At 50.5% G+C, this 24,194-nt stretch overlaps 1 protein-coding gene across 2 annotated transcripts; it reads left to right on the top strand.

Annotated features, from left to right (window-relative positions):
- The first annotated feature begins 850 nt into the window (after positions 1–850).
- Positions 851–20,098, top strand: LOC148594964 (uncharacterized). 2 transcript variants are annotated; one of them, XM_088523243.1, is made up of 6 exons: positions 851–940; positions 1,292–2,181; positions 14,037–14,085; positions 15,428–15,518; positions 17,992–18,042; positions 19,822–20,098. In XM_088523243.1, the coding sequence occupies exons 2-5, from the start codon at positions 1,816–1,818 to the stop codon at positions 18,029–18,031; spliced, it is 546 nt and encodes a 181-aa protein (XP_088379369.1). In that variant the 5' UTR covers positions 851–940; positions 1,292–1,815; the 3' UTR covers positions 18,032–18,042; positions 19,822–20,098. The 2 variants fall into 2 exon arrangements, with proteins under 2 accessions (XP_088379369.1, XP_088379368.1); XM_088523242.1 differs by lacking the exon at positions 851–940 and having other exon boundaries at positions 1,193–2,181.
- Positions 20,099–24,194: the final 4,096 nt, after the last annotated feature.

Raw genomic sequence — 24,194 nt, 5'->3', positions numbered from 1 at the left:
AGCCAGGACACTTCCACCAGTGACACATGTGATATTGGGGAAAATGTTTTGTCTTCCTGTGTCAGCTGCCTGTTGGGATCGTGGAGGTGATGCTGCCTGTGCTTCTGACAGCCGTATCAGTTAACTCCTAAATGGCTGTGCCTTGCAGAGGCAACGAGACCAAAGTTTGATCAGGGCTTTGCTCTACTAGTTACTGTAATCTGTGTGGATGGGGAATGCTCCAGGCCCTGAGCATTAGTAGTGCAGGGCAAGGAGGGAGAAAACATCTGGTTGGAGTTGTTTTCTAACATGTTAAGACCCCAGCACAAGCAAGTGCACGTCTGTCCTGCCAGTCTCCTCCTCTTCCTCTTGTGCCACCCCTTGAGGTCAGTGTAAAAGGGGCGACTGATTTTTACTCTCTTGCTTGGGTGACTCTCCACCCAGGGCAGTGCAGCAGGTCCAGGTTCCAGCAAACTGTGCATGTTTTCCAGCATAGCTGTGACCTCAGGAAGGAGATAAAGCAAGGTGAGAATGGAGGGAAGAGTCCTGCAGTGCTGCTGGAGCACAACCTGCTTCATGGCATTGGTCCTGAAACAGAAAACTGGAGGATTGATCTCTAAAGTAAGGGGATCTAGCAAAGCAGAGGAGAAGTGTCACTGCTGGAAACAAAGTGAAGAATTCTGGAGTTGTTTCGGTGGCATGTTGAGCCCAAGAATGTTTTCATGCAGAGGCAGCAGAAATCCGGGTGTGCTCGCTGCTCCTTTTAGGCTTGGCACCCTCATCTGTAAAAAGATCCCCCAGCAAAGGTTAGGAAACGCAATCCCCTTCCAGAGACCCAGCCCCGAGGGGTGCGAGCGGTGTCCGTGGCCGCCCCCCCCGTGCGGATCGGCCCCATCCCGGTGGCTTCTCGTCCCTCCTTCAGTTTTGGCCGTTCACCTCAACGCTGGGAGCCAATTGGTAAGTTCTCCCAATCCCTTCCCTTGGGGTTGGTCGCTGGAAATGGATTTATTGGCGCCTGGGCTGCCCAACGGCTGCTTGAAGTAGTTGGGGTGGGAGCAGAGTGCAAGGGGTGTCCAGGGATCCCCGCGAGGTGCAGCCCAAATCATCTCCCCAGTCCCAGCCTCCCGCGGGCAGCAGAGAAGAGGGCGCCAGCAGAGCAGCTCCAGGCACCCGGTTCCTTCCTGCACTTCAGTTTTCTGCTAGAGGCGGACTGTGGATTTGGCATCTAATGACCCCTAAAGGATAAAATATTTGATCTATCCTAAGGGAGGAAAACCCCAATTGTAATTTATCTTTTGTTTGAATTCAAAAGAAGAGCTTACCATTTCAAGCACGACGACTCAAACGTTAGAAGAGTTGTTATTTGAAGAGCAATAAGCGTCGGACCTGCAGCTCCATAGACTGAAGCTGCCACGTGCCTCCCACCAGGATTGTCCAGGACTCCCTGTCTCTGAAGATACCAAGTGCTTATAACTGGTCACGAAAAAAAGAGGAATAGTGGTCTTTGAATAACATTTGAAGGAGCTGGAACAGATGAACTTGTATCTTTCTGCTGAAGCTTTTTCACTCCAACAAGGAAGTAATTTTATTTTCTTGGCTTAAAACTTGTTGCTGTTTGCTGCTTGCACATTGAGACCTGAAGGAAGCTCTGTAAATCGCACTGCTAACACAGAACCTGAGCTTTGACCCAGTGCTTTCAATAGCGCCACAGTCCTCTCCTGTGGATGCTGAAGCCTACGAAGCACTGAACGTCTTCTGTGTTTGGCATATTTGTCTTCTTTCTTTTACCTTTAAGTAGAGCAGCCAGCACCAGCCCGTTGATATCTCATCACCACCATGGAAGAAGTCTGGGTTGTATATCTGTGCCTGATCCTGCTCATTATGGTGCTTCTTCTCATGAGGCATAACCCGCATTTGGAAGAGGCCAAGAAGGACAGGGAAAGCAAAAGCCCCCCGCCGTCCTCTTCCTTTTTCCCCAGTGCTGTTGGCAAGCAGCTGGAGCACACCCAGGAGGAGCTGGAGCACTATCTGGAGAGGCTAACCCATGTCTTCTTCGACTCGGAAGAGAGGAAACGGGATGGCCACCACGAGCACCAGCACCAGCATCAGCATCGAGTCGCTGGTGCTACGTCTGAAACTAAAGAGCATGTGGGGAAGGAGAGAGCATTTCCTCAGCACATGCCGAGCCACACGAGGGTTCAGGTATGAGGCCTCTAGAGAATTTGCAACTCTACTGGGTTCAGAGCTTCTGGCTGAAGCAGTGGGTTCTGCTGAAATAGGTGTCCATGGACGGGGTTGGGAAGGAGGGCGCATCACGCTGTGCTGAGGTGTGACACCAGGTCGTGCTTCTGCACCGTGGCTTTCAACACACAGCTCCGCGTGGCACCAGTTGTGTGGATGCTCCAGGTGTAAGCAAGACGCTAATGCTGCTGTTATCATATGTGCACACGTGCACATCCCTGTGGTGAATTACGCTCCTTCCTCTCTTTTTAGAAGCAGATGGTTTTTTTACTTAAAGAAATAACAGGGCAGCTCTTTAACTGTTACAAATCTACCCACTTTGCCCACCTAAAGTAACATTTTGCCAGTTTGCTCAGATAAAGATCCGGCCCTGTTGCGTAGAGAAGCTCTGCAGACACCTACCCTAGCCAGCAGTGCTGGATATGATGTGACATGATATGATATATAATGTTAACCCTTTGGAAATATCACATTATTTTTCTCCTGGGCAAGATGATTGTGCACATTGCACTCTGCAAAGACGAGAGGCACTATTGTGAGCCCGCGAAATTCTCCTGGCCTTGGCCAAGGCCCTTTTTTAGGCAGTGAAACCAGATGCATGCCTTTATATTTTTATCGTTATCCTCACGGCAATACATCAGATTTTGCCCTTGGGATGACAGAGTTTCATGGCCTCTGTGCGAGGCTGTATTACATTGGAGAGCAGCTGTTTGTATTCTTCATCCCTGAGACAGGTAGCTTGCTGTGCCAATCCCTGCGCCGGCTCAAGGTGGGAATTGCCATGCGTAGCCTTCACCTTAGGGAGAACCTGGATGTTGACACCAGCTCCCTGCCAAGGAATCAAGACATTTCTTAGTGAATAAAGCGAATATCTTAGTGAATAAAGCAGTGCTTTGCAGCCTTTTCGGTGAGCTGTGCAGCTGCCTGGGTGCCTGAGACTTCAAGAGCCACCCTAGCTCTTCAGGGGAATCGATACAACCATTTTATAGGGAGAATATGCAAAATGGGAGACTACGCTGTGCAGAATATTGGCAGAGGGAGTCATTCATGTGATTATTTACCTGCTGGCACATTTGGCTTGCTCAAGAAGCTGCTCTTAGTTTTACTAGATCTATTGCAGTTCCAAAATAGATGAATAAATAAAGCGACGGTTTCGTAAGTGGATTATGGTGCAAAGTAACAGCATTAGCTTATTTTCTTTTTGTGCTGTATTACAGGTGGTTATATTAGTACAAGATGAATTGCGAAGGAAGTGTGCACTACCTTTATACAGTTTAAACCAGCACAGTTTAGCTTCACTTGCTCAGAAGAAACGGTTATATTTTATTCACAAGCTTGATGCAGCAGATCATCTCTGTCAGGATAGCTGTGAACATTAGCGTAAGCTCCTCTTTCATGAGAAACTAATGGAAATCGTTCAGCAGAAATCAGCTCTTGTTGCTCACTTGTTTTGAGGGAATAGTGAGAAAGAAGCCACGACGGACACAAACACTTGTCAGGAGCTCGTCCAGAATGCAAGGGCTAATTCTGCCTCGGTGAAATGCTTAACTCTTCAGCCGTGCTTGGAAGAGGGTTCGTGCCAAGGCAGGGTGTTGTTTGTCAGGCAGGCGGAGTCGGAGCAGCAGCAGTTTCAGAAGTGCTGAGCGGGTCACAGGGCCCACGCGCTGCCGTGGGGCTGCTTATGTGTCTGAGGGCACCAGCTTGTGTGGCCACGTGTGAAGGCATTTGGGTCTCCAGCCCACGTGGAGCAAGGATGTTGTTGCTTTTGTTCAGAGAAGAGGTAGCCTTTTATTATTTATTATTGTTGTTATTTTATTATTATTGTCAGCATTTTATAACTCTTTTAAAGCATACAGGTTATTTGAAGGTGCCAGATTAGGTTCTCTGGAAAATGAAATCCTCTGTGCTGTCTGGAAGAAGTGGGATAACTTGCTAAGAGCTGTCCTTAAAGCCTCGGTGTGTCAATCTCAGTCTAAAGCAGCCACATCCAGGCTCCCTGCTGCCTTGGCCGGCCCAATTCTGAGCAAAGCAGCAGCTGTGCTGGTGCTGCTGTGCTAGAGAGGGGCATAAAAACCTGTGATGGGAGGAAAGAGTGAGAGAATGGCATCCAGCTGTAAGAGGAGGTCCTGGACAAGCGTGTTCAAGAGCAAAAATCCATGGAAATTCAGAATAACACAGCTAGTATCGGCAAGAAGCCTTTCAGATTTTTCAGGGGGCATGAGGTTAGGTGGGCTTTGGATCGAGGTGCTGCTGGCCATACTTGTTCAGGTGTTAATGGCCTCCAAGTCGCCCATCATCCAGTGGGGACAGCTGGTTGCCTTGCACATAGGTGCTCAGGAGCAGCATGGTGGGTTCAGGGTTGAGGTTTGGGCAGGGTGCACTGTAATTCACTACACGCGTCTAGCCCTTGCCTAGGGTGATAAAACCCCTGTTTTCTTACATATTTCTATTTGCTTTTACAGTTGAATTTATTAAATGATATAAAAATAACTTCCAAATTCTCCCGAATACCCAGTGACTCCTGGTTCTCATGGAAACTCAGTTGTTGACTCATTACAGCCAAAAAGGAGCAAATAGTGGATTTGGACTTAGCAGTGAAGAGCGCAGAAGGGCAGGACAGGGAGAGGCAGTAGGTGTGACACATCCGTAAACAGATTGTTTAGAGGGGAAAAAAGGGTACTCAGAGGTTTTCCCACTTCATTAAATATAATCAGAGCAGGAGTATTTTGGGGTTGTTTTCAGATGCAATGAGAAATGAATGGGGACAGATGGCAAAGAGGCGCAGGTCCAGGAAAACCAGGTTTTCAGACGCATGAAGGCCTCATGAGGGTAGAACATGGGCCTTTGGAGACAAGGCAGAAGAGGGAAATCTGAAAGGCAGCCAAGCTAACCTCAGCAGGCAGATCTGCAGGAGAAGGAGTGTTTATATGCACAGGGTTGCCTTTGGTGATTCAAGACCGGCCTTCCCCCTTTCCCAGTTCTGCCAGGACCGCAGGCTTTCTCTAGCCCATTCCTGGTGGCTTTGGGCTTGTATGAATTGTGCCACAAGAGGCCTTGCCGCTCCTGCCGGCGAGAGCCCGGTCCTTCCCTGAGCCCCCTACACAGCGCTCAGAACCTGCAGATAACTCGGTCGTGAGGGTAACCGTCTGCGTGGACCTCCCAGCGCAGCGAGACACCTCGCAGGGACTGCCTGGGGCAGGACTGTGGTGAGCCTGGGTTTCTCTAATGCCCTCAAGGCCTGCCATCATACTGCTATTTAGGTCTGTGTTGTAACCATCTTCTTTTCTATAAGGATATCGGTTTCTAGGCAGAGAGAATGTCTTTCATTACACATGTAGTCATTTAAAGAAGGGCTTGTGTGCCCAAAGGCTTCTTTGATTTTTTTCTAGCTATATCATCTGGTAAAAGATATGCTGCCTCCCACACTTGTGTTTCATGCTGTGCCTGGTCCAGATAGTTCCTTACAGACTCACAGAACAGCTGAGGTCACACAGGACCTCTGGAGATCACATAGTCCAACCCCCTTGCCAAAAGCAGGGTCAGCTAGAGTAGGTTACCCAGGACTATGTCCAATCAGGCTTTGAAAATCTCTATCTGGATACTTGAATGTCTCTCAATACTTTGAATATCTCTATTTAGATACTTATACACCCTCCAACGTGGTAATATTTGAGCATTTCTATAAGAAAAAAACAACATGTAGTTTCTTTTGAAGTCTCTGTTTATGTCCAGTTTCTCCTTCATCTTGGTATTCTCAGCAGCATCTAGAGATCTCTCAATCTCATAACTCCTCTAGCACATGCCGTGTTCCCAGGGAAGTGTCTTAGGCAGATACTGGGATGTGGATCTGCCAAGGGAAGTTTCGTGATTGTGCTTCGGCCTTGACTTTGATCAGGCCTGTTCCAAGGCGCACATGAAACATGGGAAAACTTCTCTCACAGTGCGAGCAGGTGACTCTGCCCTGCTTCTCCTCGCTATTTAGGAGGACTAGGGAGTCCTGGCAAGATGAGCAGAGGTTCTGTGACTGCTTATCATAAGCAACAAGCATCAATTTACAGGTGCAGAAATTCCTTCTCCTTGAATCGCTCTTCTTAACTCAGCTGCTGGTGACATTTAAGCAACATCTCTATTTGTAGTCTAACAGATTAGGATTCTTTAATTCACAAGATTAAGGTTCCAATGAGCTGAAAAGCAAACTACAACACAGTATTTGTTACATAATTATCCGCTTGTTGTCGGCATTGTGGTGTGTGGAGGCATTTGGTTCTCTGAGAGAAAGAGCAGAAAGAGTTTGTTATTTTGGGGAAAACTAGCGAATGTTTTGGAGAAGCCCTGGCTACTTCCAGTGTTTCCTTTCCTGACGTGTTTTGTGTAACTGTCAAGCCTTGTTGCTGAATGTGCTAATCTGCTATTTTCTTGCCACACAGTCGTCGTTTCCTCTTTTCTGGCTGTGGTGAGGAGGGTCACATCTGAAGCACCTGTGTTGTATCTGATGCATTGAATCTGGGGAGCATTTCAGTTCTTAAATCCTTTGCCTATGGTTCTTAAAACACTACTTTTTAGTAGTATCTTTACAGGTCTCGAGTAACGAAGAAAAGAGGTGGCAGGCCCAACAGAAAATGACCATAAGCAAGCAAGCAAGCAAGCCCTTAACGTAGGAGAAGTCAGCATGGTTTCATCCCTGCAGCTCTCCATACCAGTTTGTCCTGCAAGCTCCACTCCAGAGTAGTGGTGTCCCCAGCATTTGATGGAGAGGTGTCCATTTAACCGAACGGAGGTTGTACTCAGCATGTTCTCTGTGCTCTGCTCCCTGGTAGCAGATCTGTAATCAGGTTCCTGCTGGCCTTTAAGGTGAGCAGAAGTGACCTCGAGCACTCGTACTTCCTAACTTCAGGCTTTTGACTTAGGTGCCCTGCTTTGCCTTTGGGAGGCAGCAGCCCCTCTGTGCTGACTGTCCAGCGAGACTTGGAGCACTGAAGTTGGAAGCAAAATTAAAATGCCTAAAGTAGCCTCAGGTAATAGTGCCGTTAACCATATACCAACCTTCTCCAATTAGCTTGCCCCTAACATGCCACACTCTGCTGAGCTATTGACGTTCGGTACTGAAAGACGGATCAAGAGATGAGTGTGCAGATTTGCAGCTCAGGAGTGCTCTAACTTAGGGGCTAAAAAGCCATCTAAAGCCTGACCAAGATACCTGGGGCTCCCTCTGTAATCAAGAGAGATTACAGGCATCCTCAGAGGACGGTTCCTTTCATCCCGCCAGCACCTCAGGTCACGCGGATTGCCCAAGCTGGGCAATGCGAGTCCCGTCCCTCTCTCTGGCACAGCAAGGGGTGGTTTAGAGGTAACAGAGCTGGTGGTCCAAACAGCAGCAGTGCAGAATGGTGCTCCACTCCCACCACTTAGCCCAGCATGTTGCTTAAAATAATTGCTAGATTTTAATGATTTTGCTTCACAGTTCTCGGCTGACCCTTATAAATGTTCTTGGCTCATTTCCTAGACTCCACAAACTCTCAAGATGGGTGCAACTGATCAGTGTATCCATACAGCTGGTGGGACTCGCAGTCTAATAAAGGAATAGTCTTCCCACGAAGTCCAGGGGCTTTGGGAAAGACTGCTGCAGTAAGGGAAAGAATTCATCCTAGTTGATCCCAGTTAAATAAATTAACACATAAATTAACAAATGCATAGTCTAGCCTTAAGACAAAATACCTGTCATCTGGCTAGATGGTTAGAAGTTTTTGTGACTATTCAACGGCGTAAAGGCAGTGCCTTTAGCGTCTCAGGTTAGGTTTCTGCTCTAAACTGATAATAGCACAAAGAGAAATTTCCTTAAGAATTATAAGAGCTAGCAATCCTGTCACTGATTTCAGAAGGAAGCATTGCAGTTTTGTCTTTATATATATACATACATGTGTATGTGTGTATATATATATATATATATAAATAAATGCATATTTATATTACCACAAGCTGTTGCTACTTGATACATTCTTTTCCTTATCAGCATTGTGATTTCTGCTACTGCACTATAGAGTTTATTAGCTAAATTGTAATTAAATGTAAAATTTGTTAAGCTGTGGTAAGGCATTTGCATTAGACTATCCAAGCAAATCCTTAGTGGAGGAATCTTTCTCGAGTCGGTTGTGTTTAAAAATACACTTGACAAGGTGCCTGAATGTTTCAAGAAATTGTACAGAGAGGGTAGGTAGCCTTCAAGTGGATGCTTTAAATATCTTGTATCTGATTTTCCAGGGGCTTATGCGGCATCTTTTTTTATCACAGTTGTTGGTAAGCACCTGTTCTTACCTCGACTTGGTGCTTTGGAGAATCTTGGCACAAGCTGTGGAATAAGTTGTTGTTGTCCACGTCGTGCCATTTTTGTAGAGTGCCCCAAGGATTGTGGCTCCGAGCCTGTTGATCTTTGTAGCAAATGCCATGTTCAGTTTAGCTGTAGAAAGCACGAATCTAGATTTCAAATGTGTCTGGGAGAAAGACGGCTGAGGAGAGGGCAATGAAGTCTCTAAAACCTGAAGGATGCAGAGACGGTGAGTTGGGAATGACTGTGCACTCTTCTCCCTTCCCTGCAAGACTGTGGCTTAGCCAACAACAGCACCAAACATCAGATTTAAAACCAAGAGCAGCAGGCACAGAACACGTGGTTTAATTGTGAATTTCTGCTAGTAAATTATGTGGACGCTGAAAGTATCAATTGTTTCCTAACAGATTAAGCACATCCATAGAAGTTTGGTCTATGCACATCCGTGGAAGTTGGCACAAACACACAGAGAGATGTAGCTTGTCTCATGCTCCCTCTTAAGGTTTGCTGCCAAACTAATTTTCATGCATGTTCTTAGGTTAAATAAACTACCTTGTATATATTGCATCTTGGATTTGGACTGAAAAGACTTTTCAGTGTTTGTCCTCCCTCTGAAAATGAGATGGTTAAAAAATAGCTTATTTCTTAGGCTGAAAGGAGGCAGGGCAGGGCAGGTGTGCCGAACATTTAACCTTTGGTGTCCTGCCAAATGGGAAGAGCTTCTCCAGTCCTAGCAGACATATAAGGCGAATGCTCAGATAAAACAAGACATTTATTTCAGCTAGCCTCACTTCTGACAAACTAGATTTCAAAATCTGCTGGCCATCAGAAAGGAATCTGGCACAGCTGCTAGCTGTCCAAGCCTCAGTGATGGAGCCGTGCTGCTAGCACTTACAGTGACAGATTTACAGCTGATCATGTGTCTATTTTCAAGTCAGAGACAGCTGATGGGCCTTGTGAGAAATGTTGGAGCATTACAGAGGGCTTTGAAGGAGCACGTAGCAAGATGTGGAACCAAGCTGGGTTAAACCCTCTGAGGAACTGTTCTAAGTCTAAAGGTAGATTTCCTAGGCGTGATAATGGCTTTCTACTTCCAGTAGGGCAATGATACTGTATTCTTGAGGTTGATCAGGGCTTTGAGGGGATTAAGCCTTCAGGATTTGGGAGCTGAAAGTAATGGAGTGTTTAATATGAAAGTCTTTTTAAGATTCTTGGTCTTAGTTGAGGACCAAGACCTCATAGAAGGACCGCATTGTGGTCAAGGCTTAGCAGTTCCTGGTTATTTTCCTCACTCTTCCGGTTGTGCTTGGGTAAATCTCCGTGTAGGCTTTACTTTGAGGGACTCTCTGAGGCTGCTCTTGAGAGCAGATTGTGTTCACAGGTTGTTATGGGTCTGTAAAACCTCCAAGGCACGGGAGGGAGGCAGGCAGGTTGGGAGCACTTGGTGCTCCAAGCACACACAGCCTCAACCTGCCTTCTGAAAGTGAAGCCAGGTATATTTCATATTGCATTCCAGAAAGCCCCACAGAAAAGGCAGGATGGAGGTGCAGTAGGCAAGAAGAGAAAGAAGAAAGGCTCCTCACGTGTCAGATGAGGAAAGTGAATTACCAGGACTTAATGAAAAGCTGCATACAGAGTGATCATTGCGGATGCTGAAGCTGTGGAAGGGGCCTAAGGTGGTCAAGACAGAAAAGAAAGAGAAAAAGGCCCTTCGTAAGAACAGGTAAAGTGTGCCTGGGGCACATCAAATTTGGGAAAGGTGGCGTAGACATCCAAGAGATGATACCTTGGCAGAGGCACCAAGATAAATCATTAATATAAAGGTAATGGCTAGAAATCAAGAGTCCCTTTAGTTTGGTTCAGAACTGATGAGTGGAGAACGTGTTTGCTGGCATGGGTGCTTCCTGCACACCTCGAAAGAAGCCAAGTTATGGCAGTGTGAGAAGACAGAGCACTAAAGTAGAAAAGCAGATGGATGTGAAGCAAGAACAAGAGTGTATTTGAGGAAGAATGCAAGTATCTGTGAGGAGAAGAACAAATGGGACAAGAGGCTAGTGATCGGGGGGCTCGAGACACCAGGAACAGAGGGCAAATGCAAATGCGATGATTGAGCGATGATTGTGATATGGAGAGGGCAGAACATGCTCAACAGTTCCTGTCAGTTCTTTCTTCAGAACTGTTAGTCAAATTGTGAAGCAGTGGCAGAGCAAACAGGATGGGAAGGTTCCTCAGGTAGGAAGAAGTTTAGGAATGGATTCGGGAGAAGTGAATTTCTTTGGGAGACATCTAAGCTGAATGAAAAGCCAAAAGAGATGAAAGGAAGGAAGGAATAGCATAAAGGCAGAGATAGTGAAGGAGAAGGAGCTACCGGTACTGGTTTCACCAGGGTTGGGTGAGAGGAGTCCTAAGATGAATGCAGGGAGTCATGGGACAGCAGGGTGGAAGGAGCAGGTTAAGAGCAGCTGACTGAACTTCTCCAAGATGAAAGAGGCTTGAAGGCCATCTAAGTAATGAAGACTGGCAGGGAAGCTGTGAAGTGCAGACAACTTGCAGGGTGAGGAGAGCAGAATAGTGCGATAGGGAGACAATGAGAGGTGACCAGGAGGAAGCTCAGTGAGGAGGAGTACAAAAACGTGGTGAAAAACTCTGTAGCTTTTAATAGAACTTGTCAGCTAGCACACAGGAAGTGTGATAAGCTGGGTGTTCACTTAAGTCACATTTTAAACCATGTCATCTTTTCTTCACATTTTAAACCATGTCATCTTTTCTTCACAATCAAGACACGCCTAGCCTCGGCTCGGCCTTGGCTTAGCCTTGGCTCAGCTGACTGATAACGTGTCAAGCTGCACTAAGATGATCGCTTGCGACCATTAAGTCTAAGGAAGGATGGCACAAAATCACCACTTGCATTTGCCTCTGTGCGGTAGCGGTGATACATCCATGTGTGCTGGGTCCCAGCAGGCCACAGCCAGAGGCTGTGTGCTCCAGGTGAGATGTCCTATTGGATTTAGCGTGTACATCCCGCTTGTCATGCCTTGCTGCATGTAATTTTGTGCGCGCTGGCCTGGCAGCCAGGATCCCTGTGGTTTTGTTGTAAACCATTTGCACCCAGGTGGAGCTGGTGGCCCGAGCTCAGCCCTAGCAGTATTGCAGACCCTCTGGCCAGCTCTTGATTGCTTCATTTCCAGTTTTGCTCCCCAGAAGCGGACTTTCGCCACCGAATGGGTGTCCTGCTGTTTCTAGGTGGCTGCATCAGTGGGCAGTGCTTGACCATGTCAGTGGAGCGGCCAAAAAAAGCTGTAACTCTGGTCAGGGACTGACCCTACTCCTCAGCTGAGACCTGTCCCTGTCGCAGCAGCCTCCTGGGGTCCTCCGAGCGGGAGCCGGGAATCTTGGACTGCGGCTCCCGCTAGCGGGGTGCTGCGGCCTGGGACAATATTGAGTTACAGTCAGGGCCCTGTGGGAATGCAGCCCCGAGCCAGAGTGACCGGTTCAGACATCTAGACCCACGGCAGGGGTTGCTGGCAGCCTTTAAACTGCATAGGTCAAGTTAATGTCACACAGCCCCTTTGCCAAAGGGAAGGCTCTGAAAGCACGGCCGGGGGGAGCTCGCAGGAGATTCGCTCCCCGACGCTCTGTATTTTTCCATTCCTTTGTTTGGCCGCCCCCTCTCACATGGAAGGTGCTGGGGCTGCTGGAGGGCAGCGCTTGAGGCCCAGTCCTCCCTTAGGTGGCTCTCCCGGGCATCGGAAGCCCTGGGACGAGGGATGGAGGCCAAAGGGGCCTCCATTGCGCTGAGCCCGGCCCCAGGGGAGGCCGCTTGCCCAGCGGGAGCCTCCTCGGCGCAAAGGTCAGTGCCGGAGCAGCTGCTCCGCTCTGCCATTTGAGTGTGAAACACGAACTGCGGCAGCCGGCCGGTGCGCGGGCAGCCCGGGAGGCCGCCACGGCACCCGCGCACAACACCCGCAGCGGGTTAGCAGGAGCACTCCGGGCCTCGGAGACGCGCTAGGAGGAGACGCTAGAGCCAACCCCGCAATAACAGCTAGCCCGAAAGCTCAGCAGTGCCACACGCTGCCCAGAGCTCCGAGGGGAGGATCCGCACGGAGACCCCAAGTGCCTGCGCCTCTTCTGCTCCTCCATGGCTCTCTTTCTTCAGTCATGGTCTCTTACAGCATGGCCAGGCAAGACGTAACAGATGTTCACAACTGATTAAAATGTGATTGCTGCTCTGCTTTTGGATTCTTTCTGCCCTCACATAGAAAGGTTGAGGTTGCTTGAGATGGGTCCTGTGCTAGGCAGGGAAAGGACAGTGGGGGCACCAAGCTGCACAGGAGCAGAAAGGAGCCCCATCACTTGAATTAAATCAAATTGCCATTTTGTTGCTCTGTGCTCTTTACACCTAAAAGTAAAAGGATCTTTGTTGCGATTTTCAAAGCACTTTCAGTTTTTTTTTTACTCTCCCTAAATTTTCTTCTTCTTTCCAAAGAGCTGAAATGAGACTCCATTTCATGGACCCCTTGATGTGGTTTCCTTTGCTATCCCAAACAGCAAATACTCCAGAGCCTGTTGGGTAAAGGTAGTCAGGTTTTCCACTGAGAAACCCTGTGAACCCCTAAATAAATTAATGCCATCATTTGGCCTCACTCTCCTAGTTCATCTTTCCCTATGTATAACATGGTTGCTGACTTTGAGATATTAAGAAATGTTCTGCAGGGTGTGCATGTGCTTATGGTGCTCGTTCAGCTGGAGTTAGGAAACACCTCATCTTGCATGATAGACTTCAGTCTGGTTCCCATTTAGCCTCTGAGGATGGGATCTGACCTTTGGGTGAAGGAGGACCCAGCTGCCAAAGACCTCCAAGTGTCTGCAGGGCAGAGTATCATCCACCTGCATAACGGGCTGCAGAGCCTCCAGCTAGAGTAGCACGAATGCTTAGACCTTTAGTATCAAGAAATGTCTAATGTTTGGTTATGCTGAACGTACCACTCATGAGATCTTTAAGGCTTCGTGTGTTTGTGGATTTGGGGGCAGCTGTGCTCTCCATACTTGCTCGGTGTGTACGTCAGCCACACTGGCGTTGTCCTTCAGAGGAATGGACTGTGGTTCTTCTCCTTGCTCTTTCTCCCAGACTCTGTAGCAAACAGTGCAAATTTGCCCAATGTTGCTTTTTAAAGGAAAATAAACATTTTAAAAAGCATGAGGAGAAGGACTTGAGGTGGCTGCACGGCAGCACAATTGAAGGACTTGCACTAGATAGGATGGAAACCACGTTGTTGGGCGGTACAGCTGGAGCCTTGGTTGGCTGAAGATGGCAGGTCCTGGTGCTTGCAAGCAGGAGGGCACCAGCTCCGTCTCCATGACCTTCATGGTGTTAATCATAGCAAGGACCAGGAAATCCACAGCACTCTGTAGTCCTCTCTCGGAGCAAAGCGGCAGGTTGAGGGGCACCCACCTGAGGTTGTTTTTTTGTTTGTTTTGTTTTGTTTCTGAACAGGAGAATACCGCTCCTCCTGGAAGCACTGAGAATATTGAGGAAGAGATTGGTGAGTTGGGCTAAGCTGTGAGATTATGACTGGAAGAAGCTCCTTCTCTCATGCAGTGTGCTCATTTCCTTCATCACTTCCACTAGGAGTGATGGGGAAAACACTCATGGCTTTGCCCTCTCTTGCATGAATATCTGTATACCCAATCAAGGACTCAGGTCCCTCCCCGGCTCCCTGGTCTGAAGGTTGTATTTTATCTGTTAGGCAATGGCCACTTCCCTGCAGCAAGTTTTTGGAGCAAAAACCCTCCACAGTGCACAAGAAACCAGAAATAATTAAATCCATTACAAGAAATCTGAGTTCCTAGAAGACAAATGTTAGTCAATAACAGCAAAATTCTAGTGCAGATTCTGTTCTTTTTTTATGGAAAATAATGAAACTCTTCCCCTCCAGATTTATTTTTGTCCCTTTTGCCTCCTCCTTGAGTTAGTTGTTCCCCACAAGCTCTCTGCAGGAAAACTTAGATCAACCCCAACCAACTCCCTGCATTTGGTTTTATACAGGTGTGGGTATATCCTAGGCACATACGATCACTCATGAGTAATGGTATTACCAGTGCAACTGGGCATTTTGCTGTATAAACTCAGTCAGACCCTGTGCTGACCCTGCTGTGACCAAACAGTAGCCTTTGGTCTGCAAAACCTGTGGAGGATATTTACCTCCTAAGCATTCACTTGCCAAAGTCTTCCTGAAGAAATCTGACTCAAATTCTCCGAATGGGAGAATGATTTTAATTTGGCCATGTGGTTTGGGGCTCTTCTGTCTGGTTTGGACTGTTCTGAGAAACACAGCAGGTGAAGTGCTTCATAGGAAGGCAAGAAGGAAGGGACTGAAAGGGAATCTGTGCCTTCATATGGTATAAGACCAGCCTTCTTGGCCAGTGTGGAGGAGAAGAGAGACCAGAAGCATGTCCATGTCTCCAGTGACTTGGTAGTCATTTGGAGACGCTTGTTTCTGCGTACACACATAACCCAATGACCCCCTTGCTTCTGAGGGGCCAGCTGTAACCCCAAAGGCCTCTACCTACAGTCACCTGCTCTGTGCAGCAGTAACGATCTTCAGGAGGTTGAGGTGCTTGGTTTCCAGACACCCCCCCCCCCCAAAAAAAGAAAGTCCGCCTAATAAAAAGCCTATAATCAAGCTTGAGAGGATAAAGGCATTTTTAGCTGAAGAAGGAAAGAGGCTTTCGGGACCATTACATGGCGTTTGAGAGTGCCATTCCTAGGGTCCTCCAGTACTTAGCCCCCGCCAGGTGCTCTCACAAGGTAGTCTCCTGCAGGGCCTGCTAACGATTGCAGGGAGCTTATCAACAGAGGTGTATTTTTCTTTGTCCTGCTTCCAGAGCAAGCGGTTCAGGAGACGGTAGACACAGATCTCTATTCAAGAAGAAGACAGCGCCCGACCTCTTCCAGGAGATACCGTGAGGGGCACCGGTAAAGACAGTTCTCCCTGAGCGCTCTTGTTTTCGCTGTAGTTCTTGTCTCACTCTTCTTTTCTGGTCTTGTGGACTCTGTCTCTGCTAAGCTCGGCCTTGCCCTTAGCGGGGTGGGGAGAGGGGCAGGGACTGCCAGCATGTGGCTCTTGGTGGCTCCCCGTGGTGTTGGTGGCTCCCCATGGTGTGCAGTGGCCCTGGGGAGGGGGTGTCAGCGCTGAAAGCCGTGGTGGCTACAGGCCTGCCCCAGGGGGCCACAGTGAAGTCAGGGGCTATGAAGAGCATGAGGAGACTCTGCTCTGCCCCTCCTCCTGTGGAGCTGGTGGCATCGTCTCCTCATCCCAGCATGGGTCACTGAGGAGACTTTCTCATGAGCAGGCCGAACAGGCTGGCATTCCAGGAGGCCTCCTCCACAGCATCCCCCATCCCGTGGGGTGTGTGCCTGGGGGAACGGCCTGGGGTCTTGTCCCGGCATCTCTGGTGGAACCCACGCGGCCTTTCCCAGCGCGCTGCCTCTGCCGGCAGCTGAGCCCTGATGGAGCCCAGGCTCTGGCTGGCACCCTGAGCACCCTGAGCAGTGGCCACGCCACGCGCGACTCGGAGGCGGTGCTGTAGCAGGGTCTTGCTGTAGCAGATTCTGGCGTCGTCCGAGCCACGCTCGGCCGCTGGGCAGAGGCGCTGGCAGTGACGCTGCTAAGCCAACAAGGAAAGGTTCCCATCTCGCATCATCGGATGCGCTGATGGGCTGGGCCAAGCAACCACGTCACCACCGGTCCAGTCCAGCTCCAAAGGCTGCCATGGTCCCCGTGACAGGAAAGGGAGGCATAGCACCTATGGAAACTGCCGTGCGGACTCTTAGAGGCAGCTGTCCCGCTAGCCACGTCAGGAAAGGAGTAGAGAAAGGGTCATGTAAGGTCTATGTGTGCCAAAAAGGGGTGCGACCTTTTTTTTATGTTATTCAGCCACTAAAACCCATGTCTTTGGGACTGTGTTTCCTCAAGCAGACTGAGGGCATTGTGCTGCTCCTGGGAGTTTGTTCTCTCAGGAGCTCTTGTATGGGGGTGCTCCTTGCTTGGAGCAACGCACAGTGCATGGATGAAAGTGTGAACGTCTATAGGGGTGGGAGATAGACATACCAGTATCTAGACCATTCCCTGCTTATTTCCACCTGCTTTAATGCACATTACACATGTGGGCTTATTTCACTTGAGGATAAACACAGTTGAAAGTAGTTGACATATGCATACTTACTGTTAGGTAGTTCCATATGAGGGGCTTTGCATACACCCACTGTATATTATATGCTATGTCATATAGTGCACATATGGTGTGTGTGGTGTGTTGCTGTAACGGCACAGGTTAACCTTGCTCTGGCTCTCCAAGGTAAGTGGTGCCAAACGCTTGCTCATGGCAGCGCAGAGCTGTGCCAGGGCTGCTACGCATCCGGGTATCGCGGCGGCTGGACTACACAAGTGCAAATTCAGGGCAGGGGCTGGAGGGGAGGGTGGGCTGTGTGTGGATGCAGGCGCGGGACCCTGAGAATGACTCGGCTCCTGGAGAAGCAAGATGCCGGTCACGGGGCTAGGGAGAGCCATGCTGCGACTCCATTATGGGGACACCCATCCAGCATCCAACACGAGGCAGATATTCAAGCAGCTTCCATTTTATTTCCTTAAAAACATGGTAAAGAAGGAAATTAAGTTCAGAGAGCCCATCTCCCGGGAGCCAGTGTCTCCCAGGGTTGTCTGCTGAAAGCAAAGTCTCTTCATGCTTTCCAGAGTTGGCTTGGCACATGTTTAGGCCTGCTTTGAAGAAGATACAAGTGTTGAAGCACTTACTGGACAAGCAGTCTCAGCTCTTCATAGCTGAAACGCTGCTCAGGGATGGGCAGCGGGTCCTCTGCATGCTGGAAGTGCCTTTGGCAACCTGATCTGCCATGGCTGCATGCTTGTTCAACCAGGCTCTGCCAAGCTCAGTCCTCGCCTTAATGCACTCTAGTATAAAGCCCAGCTTGGGTCCCTGGAGTCACTTGAACTTTACACCAGTGCAAAGACAGGATTTGGGACTGGAGCAGTGAGTGTGCACAGAGCTCTGCAGCTGGATTGATAAGAAGTCAAGCTAAAGGGGTTCTCCCCTGCCCTTCTCCTAAATCGTGGTATAGATCAGAAGTACTACCCAAATGCAGCAGCCCCCCTGCTGTGCTGAGCCCTCATCAGTGACACTGAGCAAGTAACATGCTATGGGCAGCCTCTTCCTTCACTCTCCCCAGGGCCTTGATTTGAACTGTTGGGTGTCCTCATGCCATGAGCAATATCAGCAGGTCTCACCCACTAGTACTGGGCTGAGGACCACAGTTCTGAAAGTGTCCTTTCCCCCAAGGTGATGCCACTGTTGGGTTTCTCCTGTTGCTTCAGAATATTCTGTCTTCCCACTACTGACCACCTATGTGTTTTGGTTTTGTTCTTTTCTTGCAGGCTTGAACCAACCAGTCAGCCTGAGACAGATAATACTTAGAGCAGTTGTTGGTAAGTGATCCCCATAACTCACCACCTGTTTTATGTAGCTCCACCAAGTTAGGTGAACTGACACCTGTCAGCACTGGATGATAGATGTAGCTGTCCTCAGCCCGCTGTGTCCATGGAATGAGAAACAAGCCCCAGTCCTGGGCTTGCTTAGGGCTGTGTTTACCTTAGCAGCTGTTTGACTGGCCAGGAAGCCTTAAGGGATGTACCAGAGGACGGTCCAGCTCCCACAGAGAGGGAGGTCCTCCCTTTCCTTCAGTTTGTGATTAAGAGGTGATTGAAAGTGGCTTCCTCCAGAAGCGACTTATGCTTCCCACCTCCAAGGAGCCCTCTGGGGAGCCCTTCAGAGCCCAAGGACCAAACTGAACATGCTGGGCCTCCAATGACACTTCCTATCATGCCAGGAGTCCCAGCAGACTTCAGGTCCTGCATTATTTTTGCTCCCTGGCATGTGGTTGCCTTGCTTCCATGTGCCTGGATGTTTCCAGAGAGGAGGGCTGAGATTGATCTCCCTCTTCTCCCTACCCCACCGCCACAGGCTTTCTGCCTCAGCTTCATAGTTTAGGCAGTTTCCACTTTTTCCCCCAATTTGGTCACTAGTTTGAGACTGTTGTGCCCTTGCCAAGAGACAACCTGAAACCCCACAGGAGCTGACAGAGGCCCTGCTGGTTGGCAGGACCTCCCAGGGCCATTTAAACGGCGGCTCACTCAAAATGGCTCCATCCAGCCCACAGTGTCTCCGCCCTGGGACCCAGCAAGGAGAACCTGACAGGGAAAATGTCCTCTTCCCCCTTCTCCTCATCCAGCCAGATCCTGCCTGTGAGGAAACCAGCAGGAGCTAAGAGGTGACAAAAGTTTCTGTGTTTGTCAGGGGACCAGAAATGGAGAAATGGTTCTTTGCCGCCATTGTTGTCATCCGCCTTGAAGCGAAACTGGTCCTGGGGGTAGAAATTGGTTCCTGGGGTGTCTGGCATCATTGGAGCCACCCCAAGAATCTGCCTGGCCCAGCCAAAAGCCTTCTCTGAGACTTGGGTCAGGCCTGACTGATCTTGAAAGAGTTTTGGGAGCCTCATGGCATCCCCAGTGAGGCTGGAGGCTTATGTTTAAGCACCTACATTTTGCCCTGGTTTTGTTGTGTTCTCAATATCCACTTGCCTTGCAAGCAAGCATATGCTGAGAACACAATGTTCTTCTCTGTCTTATGGTATCCAGCCTTTGGCAAGGGAGGGCTGGTCAGGATATAACATTCTTGCTCTTTCACATTTCAGGTTTGTAAAAATATCCCTTCCTTTCCCACCTCTTCAGACAAGTTACTAGGCTAGGAGGAAGTTCACTGCCTTGGCGTAGGATGAGACCATCTTATTTTTTTTTTTCTGCCTGAACTGGAACTTGATGTTCAGTCTGTGTCAATCAGGAGAGCAGTATGATCTAGCCCTGCTCTAGACAGAGTGGGTCTCGTAAGTTCTTTCTTCACCTAGGGCCCTTTCTGGGCCACTATAGAGATACAGACGTGACTTGGAGCCTTGACTGTGCATCCAGGACTGCCAGTGGTTTAGTAACAGCTCCTGCAACACACGCACCGCTGGGGCCCTCTGTGCCACAGGGACAGTGTGGGGAAATGGAGACCTGGGGGGAAGCCAAGCTGCAAGGGATGGTAGATTGAAACTTTGGGACTCCCGTGAGAAGTTCTGGCATCTCTTTCCACTCCCTACCTTGCCATCTGTATCTCTGCACGTGATCTTCCATCTGGCTTCATTCCCTTTCCTTTCTGTCTCCCAACAGCTCCAGTTTCCACTGTGTGTGGTGGCAGCTTGCAGCATTAGTGGTATTGCAGCCTTCCTGGAGGAGACCTGGAGTGACCTGAGCAGTTTGGTGGGATGGGACAGGGGCATCTTTATGGGTGAATCCGCGTGCAAGGAGGAGGAGGGAGTAGTGAACATTTGGCATTGCATTTCTGTATTGGCTAAGGCAAAAAAGCCTTCCCCATGTTGAGGCCAGGCCAGGTACATTTGTAGTTTCTTGAGAATGAGTGTCCCGCCCTGTTTGCAGAGCTGCAGTCCTCATCTCATCAGCAATTCCTTCCCTGAAGATGTCAGGCTCTGCAGCGAGCTCCTCACCTGCACCTCCTGCTGGCCGAGCTTCCACTCGGCACCAAGGAAAAAAATGTGGTGCATAAAAATAGAAGGCAAAAATCTCAAGAAACGTCCTGTAATTTGACCTGGCCTGTTCCCTTCAGTAGGTCGATGCAGGGCCGGCCTCAGGCCACACAAAGTGCAAAGCTCTTCCACAGCCCAAGCGCAGCCGGCACCGGGAGGGTAGCAGCCTGGCTGGAGGACCCCTGGCTAGAGAGAGATGATGCTCCCTGTCCTGGGATGCTGGAGTATCTGCTTGACCTCTAGACCTCATTGGCTTTGGGGGGTTGGGTGAATTCTCAGTCACAGCATGAGTCTTATTCCAGCACAGAGGGGTGGGAGATGTGAAGCCCACCCCACCACTGGGCTGGGGATGAGATTTCCATGGGAACCCAGCTGGAAGGGACCTGGGAAGGGACCTTTGGAGCTCATCTAGTTCAACCACCTGCTCAAGCAGGGTCACCTAGAGCACATTGCCCAGGAATACCACCAGGAATGGAGACTTCACAACCTCCGGGCAACCTGTGGTCAGTCACCCTCACAGTCAAAAGTGCTTTTTCTTTATTCCAGTGGAGCCTTCCGTGTTTCAGTTCGTGCCCATTGGCTCTTCTCCTCTCCCTGGGTGCACCACATTTTGGCCTCCTGATGAGCACACATCCCTCCTCACCCAAGCACTAAATGTCTGACACATCTTCCAGCTCACAGAGGACATGCCAGCCGCCCCGCCAACGCTTCGTTAAAAGCAGCAAGGAAATCTCCAGGTCCAAGGGGGGCAGTGCATTTTAGTCGTGCTTCGCAGCCGTAGTGTTAGAGGCAGCGCTGATCAGCCTAGAGGTGCCATGGCTGCCCATGGTCTGGGTTAGCTATGGAAGGAAGACCCTGCCGAGTGCGGGGAGGGAGCTCAGTCCTGGCAGCAGAACACGCGCGCGGGGAGCACTGGTATCCACACGAGTGCAGACCACTCCAATCCTCCACGCCGAGCCCCTGCACATGCAGGCGTTGCTGGAGCTGGGTGCCCTCAGATGGGTACCTCATCCCTCCCGTGGTAGCGTAGATGCAGTCAGAGCCTCGTGCGTTCACAGTGGGGTCAGCGCAGGTGATTTGGCAGGGCCACGCTCTGCAGAGCTGAGCGCTGCTTCCAGGATGCCTGAGGATGTTCTCCCAAGGCCGTCTCTAGCGCTGTTTGTGTGTATGTATCTGTGCGCACCGCAGAGCCAGCTTAGTCTCTGTCCTAACCGTTAGAAACCCAAGCAAAACCAATAAACACTGAGCTCTTGGTGAAACGAAGCTTCCTCACCTGCGTCTTCACTTGGCTTCCCTGCACCCTCCAGCTCACCCCTGTGTCTGGGGGCAGCCTGGACGCAGCTGCCTGGCAGGAAAGATGTGACCCCGCTGCCTTGGCCGACTGCCAGGGCACAGCACTCATGGCCACGGGACACGACGCCTGTAGCCAAAGTTGTTTGCCCCATCAAGGCCCATGGCCATGGATGCTGCTCTCATGGCTCTACAGTGGCCACCATGGTGAGTGGAGGAACTCATCCAGATGTCTCCCCGAAGGAAGCCGGGCTGCTCTGGAGCCCGTTCAGCCCAGCCTGGTCCTACCCAGATGTAACTGGCAGTGCTCAGCCAAGACAACCCCTTGGGTGCGGAGGAGCACCCCCTTGTCTCCCCACACCTAAGATCAGCCATCCCCAACCACTGATCATCTCAACCTGAGACCCAACATGCTTGCCCAGCTACAGACCTGGCCGAGCCCCAGAGACATGAACAGAGGTAAGTGAGAGGCTGAAACCAGCTTCCTCTGGGGCATCTTTGGCACAAGAGGAACTCTCTCTTGTAAAGCATCTGAGCCGTCCGGACTTTTTCTGCCTTTAACTAGTGCAGCCAGCAGACGTTATTCAAAATACAGGCAGGAAATACATTCTGACAGTATGGTATGTTTTCCTAATTAAGAAGTCATCAAAATTTTTGTACAGCTGTGAACAGCTGAGTCCTAGAGGGTCTGGCTGGGCAAAGCTCCACAGTGGCCTCTCTTAGTAGCCCTGCAGCTCAGAACACCATCTCATGGGCTAGGTATTCCCAGTGCTGCCAAGCATGGGCCAGGCTCTCTTTCACACGACAGAGCTCCACAGGCTTTAGGAAAAGGGAACTGCATCAATGACAGAACTGCCAGGACACTTTGGACTCACTAGGCCGAATGTGAAGACATTAGAGTTGCCTTAGGCCGTTGAACCCGTGTGAGAAGGGCTCCTTGGGGTGCCTCTTGCTTCTGCCCCAGCAAGAAGCACAGAGGTCACAGCACAAGCTCCATCTCCATGGTTAGGTTCATTTCTCAGGGAATATCTGCAAGCAGAGCTGCATCTTCATTTACCTAAACCCCAGCTGATGCTTCCCCCTCTCCTTTTTAATATGACCTTCTAAAGTGCCTCTCACTCCCAAAGTATTTTGATGATTTCTAGCCTCCTCAAAGGTGCCGCTTGTGCACGTGTGTCTGACTTCACTGTTCGCAACACAGATTTGGGGGAAGCACCATCAGCTCCACATCCTCAGGATGGGTCCGAGTGTGGGAAAACAGAGAGGAGCAGGCAACACTGCCCAGAGGCCCCACTGCCCCTTCTCCATCCAGGATCTCTCTCTAGTAGTCTACCCAGATGATTCTTATATCCTCACCTCTCTTTACCTTTACCACAACCTTCCCAGATGCTGCTTATATCTCACCAGGTGTTTCTTGTTACCATCTAACAGCTGGCCTCAGAACATCCTTTAGTCCATCAAGCAATCAGCAAGTAATCAACATTTTCATCCTTGGCCAACCTTTCTTCCTATTCCTTATTCCTACATCCGAGGGCACCCGAATACCAGGATCTCCTAAATGCTCATTAGGAAAGGCTGTTCCTGTTGCAGTTTGTCCACCTTTAAAGGTCTCACAGCAAATTCCCAGGCCTCGGTCACACTGTGTGACCGTCACAGTTTGGCTCCACAGAGCAGAGCCATAGCTCCAATGTCCCCTCAGTGCCAGGGCACCCAGCTGGATGGTGCCAACCGGGGCAGGCTCTGCCCTCTGCCTCGTGCTTCCCATGTTGGGAATTGCCTGGTAGCTCTTGCAGGGCCCTACAGTGGCAAATGGCACTTGGACTTGATACTTTTGAAGGCGCTGAGATGGCAAGCAGTCCACATGCAGTCCAGTTAAACCAGTACGGGAACAGATCCTGCCACAGAGGCACTGGAGGAGGCCGAAAGAAGAATCCCAGCCCCGGGCTCACTGCGGGGGAGCGGGGCCGGGCCGGGCCGGGCCGGGCGGAGCCACCGCCCCCGGGCCGAGACCGCGGCCCGACGGCACCAGCGGCGGCAGCGGCGGCCTGGGACTGGCGGCGGTGAGAGCGGCGGCCCCGGGGCGACCGGGGTGGCGGGGGAGGGACCCCGAGGGGACAGGGGACGGGGGGAGGTCGGGCACCCGCCCGCTCTCGCGTTGCCGGGCGGAGCGGGGCCGCGGCGGCTCCGCTTTGTGCGCGCCCGAGCCCGGCCCCGCTCCCGGCCCCGGCCCCGCTCCCGGCCCCGCTCCCGGTCCCAGCCCCGCTCCCGCTCCCGGCCCCGGCCCCGCTCCTGGTCCCACTCCTGGTCCCGCTCCCGGCCCCGCTCCTGATCCCACTCCTGGTCCTGGCGGCTCCAGCTGCCCCCGGCTGCATCAGGGGCCTCCCGCGTGGTTTCGAGCTCCTCGGAAGGAGACTCCTTTTGCTCTCCAGAGCCACTTCCAAAAGCAGCACATGCCTGTGTCTACATCCTGATCAGGCCAGTCTGTACAGCAAAACTTACCCGTGTGCTGAGCTGTGCCGGGAAATCCCTGGCTGCCGTATGACCTTGCCCAATGCCTGGAAAATTTATTTACCCTTTTTTTTTCCTGATCTCTTGTGGTTTCAGTGCTGTCCTGCACCACCCTTGGACAGCAGCCTTCCCCGTGTATTCCTCACTCCTTATCCCTCCTTCTAACTGAAATGGGGAGAGAATGTGGGAATAGGATGGGTT

The sequence above is a fragment of the Tinamus guttatus genome, unplaced genomic scaffold, assembly GCF_059628265.1.
Source record: "Tinamus guttatus ecotype Peru unplaced genomic scaffold, ASM5962826v1 Tinamus_guttatus_pri_ptg000172l, whole genome shotgun sequence".
In the NCBI taxonomy this organism is placed as follows: Eukaryota; Metazoa; Chordata; class Aves; order Tinamiformes; family Tinamidae; genus Tinamus; species Tinamus guttatus.
Note: the sequence above shows the minus strand (reverse complement) of the source record. Positions and strands in the feature narration are given on the sequence as shown.